At 33.4% G+C, this 12,405-nt stretch overlaps 1 protein-coding gene across 4 annotated transcripts; it reads left to right on the forward strand.

The window, feature by feature from the left end:
* The first annotated feature begins 548 nt into the window (after positions 1-548).
* LOC111375604 (protein MIS12 homolog) lies at positions 549-11,735 on the forward strand. 4 transcript variants are annotated; one of them, XM_022998454.1, is made up of 8 exons: positions 549-867; positions 1,080-1,137; positions 1,665-1,784; positions 3,594-3,689; positions 3,772-3,910; positions 10,021-10,158; positions 10,242-10,320; positions 11,525-11,735. In XM_022998454.1, exons 1-7 carry the CDS (start codon positions 746-748, stop codon positions 10,292-10,294), a joined length of 726 nt encoding a protein of 241 aa, XP_022854222.1. In that variant the 5' UTR covers positions 549-745; the 3' UTR covers positions 10,295-10,320; positions 11,525-11,735. The 4 variants fall into 4 exon arrangements, with proteins under 4 accessions (XP_022854222.1, XP_022854221.1, XP_022854223.1 ...); XM_022998453.1 differs by lacking the exon at positions 11,525-11,735 and having other exon boundaries at positions 10,242-10,411; XM_022998455.1 differs by lacking the exon at positions 11,525-11,735 and having other exon boundaries at positions 10,021-10,152; positions 10,242-10,411.
* Positions 11,736-12,405: the final 670 nt, after the last annotated feature.

A 12,405-nucleotide genomic window follows, 5' to 3' on the forward strand; every position in this document is an offset into this window, starting at 1 on the left:
GGTGTTTTAGGTAGTTTATAAATTTTTAGTTAAAGTATTTATTTTTAATTTATGAAAAATTACAAAGTGTATCAGAAAATAGGCTATTCGACCCAATTTGGCAATTTCCAGTATTATTTTAGGACAATACTTGGGTTTGATAATGGACACTATGAGTCTGTTTGGACCCGATTTTTTCACCAAAAAATTTGATTTTTTTACTATTATTTCACCATTCCAGCCGTCATATTTGACTTCATCTCTCACAAGTGAACCCCACTTTTTTCCTAACGGTCAAAAAATCAATTCTAAATATCACTTCCAAACAAACTCTATAATCGTAACTGTGTCCATAATGCAAGTAGAATAATCCTTATTTTTATTCAGCCCTTGTTTGGTACCCATTTTTACCAAAATACATTTTTCTCTCTTATTTTTAACAATACACTCTTCAATAAAATAATATTACACGCAAAACTAAAATTTTTCCTTATTTTTCAATCACATATTTTTCAACAATTACTATTACAAAATACATTTTTACTATCAAAATGAGAAACAAACATGCTTTCAATATGCTCCATTTTCTCCATAGTCAAAACCCCTAATCGTACCATTTCAAATTTTCATTTTCTCCATAGCCAAACCTTTCTGGCGGGAAATCTAGAACAAGGAGAGAAGATTTATAGTTTAAATTCTCGCACTTCCTATCTCACGTGTACACAGGGACTCACAGTGAATTCGAGAATTGAAAAGTTGCTCAAAAATGGAAGTTAGCGAAAGCAACGCGATATTCGAATCGTTGAACTTGAACCCCCAGCTCTTCATCAATGAGGTTCTTAATTTTGTTGATGATCTCACCGACGAGGCGTTCAATTACTTCCTTGAGTAAGTGCGAAAACTAATCTGGGAATGGACTGTTTGTTTTAAGATTTAAATGGAATTGATTGTTCAAGCTTTTTGAGCCCTCATACCACATGAATCTTGAGGTTCTATATTGCTGTTTTTGTATTTAAGAAAGTGAATCCATTCACAGAACGCGCACACAGAAGCCTGTAATTATTTGATTAGAATTTTGGCAATATCATCTGTCGTTACAGGGAGGCTTCTGCTCAAATGAAAACTGAGGGCACTGATCGATCTGCGGATTTAAGCCGGGTATCTTTTTAAGTTTTATTTTCCTTTTTCACCATAATTTATGAGATTTTCATTACATTTTTTGTTGTTTGTCGTCACTTAACTTTGAAAGATATTGTACATTATTTACTTTAAACTTGATATTTTTCAAAATTTAACAGTTATACTAATGAGTAAGGTACGGAATATTCCAAAGTTCAGTAGTCAAAACTTGACATTTTAAATTTTAATAAGCAATCGAAAACATGAACCTAAGTTGACCATTGGAACAATTAATTCCATAATTTATTTGCAATCCAGAGGGGTAGCTTAGCATAGTGGTCAGACCTTGGGTTTTCTTCTCATGGTCACCAGTTCGAGTTTTTTTAGGACCACTGAGATGAGTATCCGATAGTAAATTTCAGGACTCCGTGGTATTAGTCAAGGTGCTCATGAGCTGACCTAAACACGGTCATAAAAAATAAATAAATAAATTTATTTGCTATGCAAATTATTGTTTTGTACTTATATTTTCGTTTCTTTTAAATTCTTTTGTTTTACGTCAATAGGGTGTGGCATACATTCGGAATTTGGTCCAGTTGACATTGGACAACCGGTTGAAGAAGTGGGAAGAATACTCTCTTCGATTTTGTTTTCATGTCCCTGAAGGATTTTCTCTAACAAAAGCCGTATGTTTACTGGTGGTTGCTTTTTTAGTTAATCCCTTTGATCATTTGTCTGAATTATCTGAAGCGTATTGTTCTCCTGAATATTTAATATGTTCCTTAGTAGTAATCAATTAATAGGGATAATTCAGATTCTTCTGGAGTTGTGACCAGCTTGATAGTTTGGGAAGTAGCAAATCATGCGTAATAACTATATGCATTTCTGACATACAACTCAGGCCATCTTTGAGTGAAGCAATTGGGTGGGAACAAATGTGGATTGAAAGTCTCTGGATCCATTGTGCCAAGAAACTAAATGCATTCCCTTGTTTGGTGTGATAGGAAAATAGATACGATGATGCAGCATTTCAAGTATTTTTAAATCAACACGTGGTTAGAATTTCACTCATGTCACCATTATAATGCTTCCCCATTTTCCCTCTAATCAAACTTGGGAAAGGCAAATCCATTTTTCCTTTCCTCCACCTCTGAAACTTTCCCTCATACCAAACATAATATTTTTCTATTTCATTGTGGATGTTTCTTATTTGTTATATATTTTAAAATGGCATGATGCTTAGAATGATCAAAGTTTAAATGGCTGGCCAGGCTTATGGGTGCTATTTTTCTCACCCATTTTACATTTTACTACTGCAATGTCAGGTAACATCCAGCCTGAAGCATTAGTATTGGCATTTTAATTTATTTTGAGCAAAATTGTATAACTATTAGAATCTATATTAATGCAGCACCAACCTTAGCGTAGCCAAATAGCAGACTTACAAGTGTTATTTTCGTGGCAAAAGGCTAGTTTAGGAATTGACACAATCTTGATGAAGGAAGAAAAGTTAAGGTTTCTTCAAGTTGATGAGCAACACACTTATGCTGTAGCAGCTGTACTAATTGGATTTATATTAATTTGTGTATAGTGCACTTCTAGTTATCAACTCTGATAAATCGGTTACTTTAAGACTTTACGTTAGATGCATATAACTAATTAAAGTAACCTACCCTTCTAATATGTCCCGGTGACATAACAAAACTCTAGATAGAGATTTCAAACTATTGATAAATTATTATGCTACTATAAATCAATGGGGATTATATGCTCATATTTTCTCAGTACCTTATAAACCTTTCCAGAATTTGCAACTCTGAAGCACCCGTTGACTCGACCAAATTATTAAAACACCAAAAATGTAAAAGGACAGTAGGTTGTCGCACCATCTCTTCGAAAAGTCTTCCTTTTGTTCATCTCATCCTAAATCTAGTCATATAAATAAGTTATCAGAGTATAAATAAGTTATCAGAGTATAAATAAGCTATCAGAGTGGGGTTCCCTATAGCCGAATTAATAATTAAACTAGGGATCTTGAACAAGCCAAATAGCATTTATAGAAGTTCCTGAGTTGGCTGGAAGTGTAGACATTCCACATTCTGAAGTTGCATTCTTTTGCATGCAGTCTTTGAGTTTGCTTTTCTTTAAGTGTGATTGTATCAGTTTAACAAATATGCATCTTAGTCAAATAGCTCATTGAAATGATTTTACAAACAATATACCACTTTTTGAGGTATTCCCTGCCTTTTTATAAATTTGAAGATTGTCAATACTAAAAAAGTGACCTGATTGCTGGAAAAGTAGCTCATATGATATTTTTAGGAGTGTCAACAAGAGACACAATGGGTATGCCATCTATTAAAAGAACATCTTGATGCTAGAAAAACACAGTACTTCCATCTTCTGTAAGCCAGACCCCTCCACCCACGCCATCCCACCCCCAGCCCTACTCACCGAATTTGGATCTCAAAATGCCTTTGAACATGTCTTTCTAGAATCCATCATCGGCTGATGATTTGTCAGATCTCGATACTCTTGCGGATACCGAGCTGGATGCACAGTTGAATTCTTTGCGAGACAAGCTTACTTTGGTAAATAAGATTCTTCAGACTATAACAACTTGTGTGATTTATTTTCTTAGTTTTTCTTATGAAGCTTAAATTACTAAAACAGGTTGGAAAAGAATCTAATGACCTTCGCAAAGAACTTCTTGCATTGGAAAAACAGTCTTTATCAAGCAATCAGTGTGCTGGATCTGTTAAAGAAGCATTACAGTTATATGAGAAACAAGCTACCACCAAAACTTTACAAGGTAACTAAAATTCCTTTTCTGATAAGTTGGGAGTTGGAAATGAACCTGTAAGTCTTCTTTACGTCTCTCAAACCAAAATTTCTTGTTACTTTAAAAGGGGTCTTAAATATTTGGGAAGAGGTTATTATGTATTCAAAAGAATCGTGGAAAAGGATTCTAGCGACCTTCCTGAAGTTTATGAAATAATGCTTAACTTCTTGTTACTTCATGGGGACATGGTCAACAGTTATATAATTCTTTCATACTGCTCAAAGAACTTAGCTCACCAAACTGTTCATGATGCCTTCATGGAAGTGATGGATTGTATTTATCAATCTAAATATGAAATTGGGGTGATCTTGGTTTTTCTTTTCTGTATTCTCATAATTCATAAATAATAATAGGTCTCCATTTTACTCCTACTATTCTCATTCCCATGCTACCTAATTTTTATATGCCAATACATTGTCAATGTGCCAATTGATATGGATCACAACCTTGTTGTATGCACATTGAATAAAAAAATGCCATTGTTGTGGAACAAGATCTATTGCTTTAGAACTATTAAAAACTTTAATTTCTTTGCAGTTTATTTACCTTTCACAAGCCTAAGAAGGAACATAGATAGAATCTTATCAATTGATTTAAGTTCTCCTGCTTATTATGTGCTGTGAACTCCTTATTTCTCTCTTATTAACATTGACCTTCAAAATGTTGTCTAAATATAATAAGCTCAAGTATAACCTCCAGGTCAAAATCAATTTGACCCAGTTACTGAATTCATTTCCATAACGTTTCAAATTTATTACAGTTTTCCTGATCTGGGTGTGGTTTCTAGTCCTGTTTATTTGGCCTGACATTGTATTAGGTTTACCATTTTGGAATCCTCAGTTTATACTACTTATTGCTGCGAATTTTATTTTGAGAACAATCATGCTTGGTGTATACAATGTCAACAATGACGTACAAAAAGGATTTGAACAAATGGCATTGTCCTTTTGAGAACAATCATACTTGGTATACATCATGGTGTACACCATCTTTTAGACATTGTCACGTGGCAATATATCATTGAACAGATTAAAATTTGGACAGTTTTTTCACCAAATCAATTATTGACAACACTTGTAATGTCAATAGTGATATACAAAAAAGAGTGTACAAATGACATTGTTCTTTTGAGATCAATCATGCTTGGTGTGCATCATGTTGTATACCATCTTTTAAACTCTATTACGTGGCAATACACCATTGAAGAGTTTTTAGAATTTAGACAGTTTTTTCGCCAATCAATTGTTGACAACACTTGTAACGCAACAATGATGTACAAATGACATTGTCCTTTTGAGAACATTCATGCTTAGTGTACATTGACAAAATTTTGGCTAAATAATCTCTTCCTTCCTTTCGTCTTTTAGCAATATATGTTTGTATGAATATATGAACAAAATTACAATTGGGAGGTATAGAAAGAAAGCTATAAACCATGCGTATACAAGGAAACCTATAAAATCAATAATCAATCACGAGATAATAATATCATCTACATATATCAACAAACAAACGATGCTAGCAATATTCTTGTGAAGGAATAAAAATGCATCATGTTGAATTTGAGTAAAGGAAAAATCCAAAAGAGTGTTACAAAACTTGTCAAACCATGCTCGATGGGCTTGTTTAAGACTATACAAAGAGCGTATTAGCTTACATACAGAATTAGCTTAGGGAAGAGACATACTAGATAGAAGCTTCATATAAATGTCTTCCTTGCGGTCTCCATATTAGAACGCGTTATTCACATCCATTTGATGTAAAGACCTTGAATGGAAAGCAACAAGCAATAATAAGAGGCGAACAATGGTCATGAGCAAAAGTCTTATCATAATCTACTTCATACTCTTGACGATTATCTACAGCAACTGAGCCTTATAGTGCTCAAGAGAACCATTGAAACAAAGTTTGATGGAATATTTCCATTTACTTTCAATAGGTTTTACAGTATGTGGACATAGCACAAGATCCCAGATTTGGTTGGCCTCAAAAGCCTCAAGTTCTGCTTTCATCACCTATTGTCAATACTCTTGTTTCATAGTCTATCTATAGGAGAAATTAATGTAAACCAAATTAAAGTAGCAGTCATAGAACTATGGGAAAAAAATCATACCTATCAAGTGGTCGAAGAACACGAGAAGTGTGATGAAGAGGAACGGGAGGCCATAGATCATTTGGGCAGGATTTGATGTTGTAGATGGAGGAATGAAGAGGCTTGGAAGGACAGTAGTCTAAGAAAGAAGCTTTGGATTGTGATAAGTATAGCATACTTGCCAATGTAAACAAAACTCGGCTTGTTTCTATGGAGAAACAGGCAAGACAGAGAACAAAGGAGGGAAACCATAGGCTCTGAATTGAAGAAAGATTGTTTTCCCAAAAAAAACATTATGAGAAATTTGAATTCGTTGTGATTTAGGATCATAGTAGACGTACTCTTTTTGAATCCCACCATACCCTGGAAAGACACACTTGACAGGTTGGGTGGTGAGTTTCATCATTTCACGTGATAGTAAATACACAACCAAAGGGATAGAGATGAGAAATTTGGGATGATGACCAGAGTTTATAAAATGGAGAAGCATTATTAAGGAGTGAGAGAAGGTAAACGGTTTATGAAATACACAATAGACAATGTTTCACACCAAAAGTAAGAGGAAAAAGAAGACTTAATCAGAAGAGCTCGAACCATATCAAGAAGGTGGCAATTCTTGTATTTTGTCACCCAGTTTTATTGAGAGGTCGAAGGGCAAGATCGTTGAGAAATAATACATTTTGTTTGTAACAAAGATTGAAAGGTACTAGATATATATTTACTTTTTGAATCAGATCTTAAGGCTTTGATCGAGGAGGAAAATTGATTGTCAATGAGAGCAAGGAAAGTTAGAAAAGTAGATGAGACCTCACTCTTTGTATGAAGAAAATAAACCTTTGTGAAGCGACTATAATCATTGATAAAAGTAATAATGTATTTATAATGAGCATGAGAAATCACGGGTGTAAAATCTCATACATCACTATGAACAATATCGAAAATATGCAAGGTACGAGAACCATGTGATGGGAACGTAAAACTTTACTTTTAAGAAGTTTAAATGAAGCACAATCAAGAGAGATGAAATTGAAGCACCATTTTTATTACAAAGTAAGCTAGAGTTTAACAAATGTTCTAACACTTTAGAATTGGGATGTCTCAATTTTTTATACCAATCAAAGGTATCTAAAGTGGCAGAATTACAAATAAAAGAAAAAGGCGAAATAGGCGTTGGTGATATAGGAAAGAGACGTCTCTCCTTAGGTCCCCTTTACAATCATCCTTTTAGGCACTCGGTCTTTGCACATGACAACCAAAAGAAGAAAAGGATACAATACAATTATTATCAACAAGTTGTCTAACAAATGTAAGATTAGTTGATAAATCAGAAGAGACTAAAACGTTACACAAATCTGGTGATATATTCCTATGGTTGAGATAGGAAGATTGTTATCATCGGCAGTAGGTATATTGAGTGGTCCAGCATATGCTCTAACGTTACTAAACATAAAAGACCGTGAGTTATATGATTAGAAGCACCTAAGTTCAATAATTAAAAAGAATGAGTAGTTGATAGATTACCTAAGGCACCTAAAGCGGACAATGCAGAGATAACCATTTGTTGAATCATCTCAAGCGTGATGGGAGTTTGAAAAGAATTGGGAGAGGCTTGAACTTGAACCGAAACAAGTGGTGGAGCAGAACTAGAGGTGAAAGTGGCAGTAGCAACATAACTTGCTCCAATCTTACGTGAAGGACGAGTGGGGCACTCCTTAATAAAATGATCAGGCTTATTGTAATAATTACAAATTTTTTTGGGAACTGAAAAGCCATGTGATCGAACCCTTATACAATTATGATACTGCACATTAGACATATCCCAAGGCTTGAATCTCCATTGAGCCACATATGTAATAGGAACTGCTGTTACATGATTTTGTTGTTGTTCCAAAGAGGTACGAGTGATAAGACGTTCCTCCATCATTAATTCTCCTAAAAAACCATTCAGTATTGGAATGGACTTGCAATTCATAAGGCTAGACCTAATGGGTTCAAATTCAGCTAACGATTTCATAAGAAATTGATCCCTTTTTGTGACTTTGTGTACAATTTGGATAGCTTGCAAATTGTTAGGTGAAATCGAGGCATAGGTGATATCTGTGTACTTAACCTAAAGATCAGAAAAACTTGTATAATATTCTTCAATAGAACGGGAATTTGAGAAAGATTTGCTAATTTAAATTCCAATTGAAGTCGTTGAGTATTGTTGCTTTAAGTATAGATCTTCTTCAAGAACTCCCACATAGCACGGGCTGACTTGTAAGACCTGAGATTAAGAATAATCTGTGCATCAACCAATCCAATGATTCAGGTCATAATTCGAGAATTCTTGTTTTTCCACGCAAGATACCTTTCCTTATCCTTCTCTTGATTAGGAGGTGGGAGATTTCCATCAATATGTTCCCACCAATCACCTTTGACTTCAATTAATGATTGAAAGTGAAAAGCCCATGAAAAGTAATTCTTTTCAGTAAATCGAATACAAACACAGCCCAAACTTCAATCCAAAACCACAATTTAAACTTCGGTCTGAATTACGAAAGAGTGTCACCCGTGATATCCAAAAAATGAAGATGCAAAACACCAAAAATACTCTAATCCCATAGATGACACCAGAAATAGAATAATGCTATATGTACATCCTGCCTTACCACTTCGGATGACATTCTTTCCTATGTGGAGGAAATCCATGCAGTGATGTGATGGATGAGTTTAAAATCAAGAGTGTAGATATTGTCATGTGAAAGAGTGTAAATGATAGTGTATATGTAGCATGGTTGCCAGAAATAACCTACTGCAACTAAGACCTAACTCCAGAGATGTCGGAACTATTGAGTTCAACCTCAAACGGCACAAAGTAACGTGACAACACCAAGAGCAGTCAAACCGGTAGTGAAAAGAAGCGATAGACATCAATTGAAAGTTCCCACTTTGACGAACAGAAGGCTGATTACAATTGTCGACCACGATGAATAACCCTTCGACCACAGATGGGGTTTGGAAGCATATGAGAAGACCAAAAGTTTGAAAATTTCTAAGGCTTTGATACTATAACAGTATTTAGGCTACGTAATCTCTTTCTCCTTTTTGTCTTTTATTTATATACGTTTATATGAATATACGAGGACATAAAATTGCAATTGGGAGATATAGTAGGAAATCTATAAATCATGCCTACACAAGGAAAGCTATATAATCAATCACCATCTAATATACACTATCTTTTACACTTTGTCACGTGACAATACACTATTGAATAGGTTAAAATTTGGACATTTTTTTATCCAATCAATTGTTGATAACACTTGTAATGTCAACAATAATGTACAAAAAGGAATGTACAAATGACATTGTCCTTTTGAGGACAATTATGTTTGGTATATATCATGGTGTACACCATCTTTTAGCGCTTGTTTGGGACTGATTAAACTAGAATTAAAAGGAAAAATATGACTTTTAGCACAATAAAATATCATTTGTTTATTCATGTAATCTAACTCCTTTTAGAAAAGTACTGTACCCATCGGTCGTTGTCTAGAACAATTGCCGACAATGCTGTGAATTCATTGCCTCTCTCAGTTGCATAAATGGGCATTATGGACTTTTAGAATATATTGTAAGTCATTTACCGTAAATAGAAAAATGGCACCGTAGCTTTATCTTTAATATGTGTGGGGCCCATGAATTGACATAAAAAATGATTTTCTTCCCAAAATTACTCTTATAGAGGGATTTAAACTTTGTCATGTGGCAGTGCACCATTAAACAGTTTAAAATTTGGACAGTTTTTCACCCAATTAATTGTTGACAACACTTGTAATGTCAACAATGATGTTCAAATAGAGTGTACAAATAGCATTGTCCTTTTGAGAATAGCTTGAATATCTGAGGTCTAATTTGCAAGATTTTCTGACTTCTTTAATCAGTTCACACTTGGGTTAATATTATATCAAATCTCAAACTTTTAAGTAGATTCTTCTTTCAACAGAGTTAGCTACTACTGCGTTGGAATTCCGTTCTAAATTGGAGAAGCTGAATAGGAGAAGTATGGATGAAATTCAAAGCATCAGAGCAAAAAGGTTGCGTATACCACAAGAAGACATGTTTCAAATGAATCTAGGCAAGGGTAATTATTATGGCAAGTTGCCAGGTTCTGTGTTAATGTTGAATGATTTTGAAGAATACTAAATGCTGACTTGAATTTTGTAGGCCTGTTTAATGGAAAACTGGACGATCTTCAACAGTTTCTGGATGAGATATAGACATTAGAAATCTTTCTACTGCATAGGTATGCTGTTTTACATGTTTCTTGATGTAAGAATCCTATACCTGCCTAATTGTTTTTGAATTTTTCTCCTTGAAGGAAAATATAATTTTCTCCCTATCTAAAATTAAATTTTGTTCGTCAACGCTCCTGAAGGTGCTTTTTCATATTTACCTACGTTACTGAAGAAACAAAGAACCTTCTAATAATCAGTTTCTTTTTTTTTTCCTTTTTTTCTTTTTTTTAACTAGTATAAAGTTAAGGAATAATCGGCCTTTAGTCTCCAACCTATTGCTTGAGTAGCAAATTTGTCATCAAGCTTCATAAAATGAGCAAGCTGGTCATCAGTCTTTATTGTAGTTGCACAAGCTAGCTCAACTATGGAAATTATCTGGGAAGGCCAAGCATTAATACTTTTAATTCGTGACGTGACCTTCATATGCCCTTTTTTTTTAATAAGTCAGGTTTTGTTTTCCAATTCGGACCAGTGTTCAAAATTGTGTGAGGAATAATTTCTGGAGAGCTATGTGATGACTTGAAGATTCGAACAGTTTTTGTGATTGAAAGTTGATTGTGCAATCATAATGTGTAACCATTCTTTTGAAATGGAAACAATTCTGTTCGTGCTTTGATACTGCGCATAAGCTAAAATTGGATGGAGGAGTAAATTCCAATTTGCACAGTTTTCACCAAGCATCATAGATGAAAAATGACAAGGAACTAACTCTTCTTATCAATGAAAAAATTGGTCCCTTTTTGTTGAAAACTGATGAACTGATTGCACTAAATCAATCGAATTTTGAAAATTCTCAAAATGAAGTACGAAGTCTCAAATATAAGCTTTCTTATCAATGGATATAGCAAATAATTGTAGTTTTTAATTTAAGCTAATCTAATGGTGTAGATTTATCTATGTTTTTAAAATCTTTATACATCCAAACACCAATTTAAGCTTTAATAGATTTAGACAGTTAGATTAGCTTAAATTAAAGGTTGGGATTATTATATCTTTGGTTTATTTGTTTAAAGAAGAGAAAATTTGAGAATATATAATATTTCAATTAATAAATTATTTTTATAAAAAAATAAAATTTACTTTTAACTTTTAAAGTTATTATTATATATCTAACCCTTTCTTTTCTTTTTTCTTCGTAGAAAAAGTTGGTTTGTTTTACATTTTGATTTGATAATGACATATCGACCAAATTCACCTTTGAAATCGTTGCAGTTAATGCCCGCCGAAGGTGAGCCGGGAGTAATACACGTCCCCATATCATGGCAAGTGCCCATAATGAGGATGCTCCCATTTACCCCTATGTGGTTGATCGACAAGAAATAAGTGGCTTGTCCATTGCAATTAAGTAGTACATATACGTCATTTGATTCAGTTTCTGTTTGGAAGAGATTATTTGAAGTTAAAAATTATTACTTTTGGAAAATGTGTGGTAAAAAATTGAAAAAATAAAAAATTATAGGTCCAAGTATAATATTATTTTATTGGGAGGGCGTGTGGCAAAAATTGAGCTCGAGGAAAAATAAATTTTTTTTTTTGGAAAAAAGTGCCGAAACATTCACAATTTAATATTTCATTGTTATATATTCAAAATTTTTTTGTACTATCCATTTTAATTTGATAAAATATCTACTTTCATTATCTACCAGCAATGCTATAAAGCATTTAAATCAATAACCCTTCTGTAAACCTTGTGTTCTAACTTTATTGGTATATTTATTCCTATTTGAATAATGCTATTTGTACATAAAGAGTTGTATAATAATTCATATACAAATGTATCAAAAAGAGAGAATTTTTTCTTATTTGATTGAAATTTTTTTGACTCGATTATATCTTATGACATCATGTAAATGTAACACGATCGTTCCTACTTATATATTCTATAAACTATAATTTCAAATTTTATTTTATTTTAACAATTTTATAATGAATTTATCATTAATGAAACTGGCAAATTAATTGCCTACAGAACAGTTAATGTTGGACACTTCTTTTCTTAATAACTATTTAATGTGTGTTAAACTCTTAATTGTACACCTCAGCTTTTGTAATTAAATCCAATTCAAATTACCCAACTTACCACTCCTCAAACT

The sequence above is a fragment of the Olea europaea genome, unplaced genomic scaffold (assembly GCF_002742605.1).
Source record: "Olea europaea var. sylvestris unplaced genomic scaffold, O_europaea_v1 scaffold139, whole genome shotgun sequence".
In the NCBI taxonomy this organism is placed as follows: Eukaryota; Viridiplantae; Streptophyta; class Magnoliopsida; order Lamiales; family Oleaceae; genus Olea; species Olea europaea.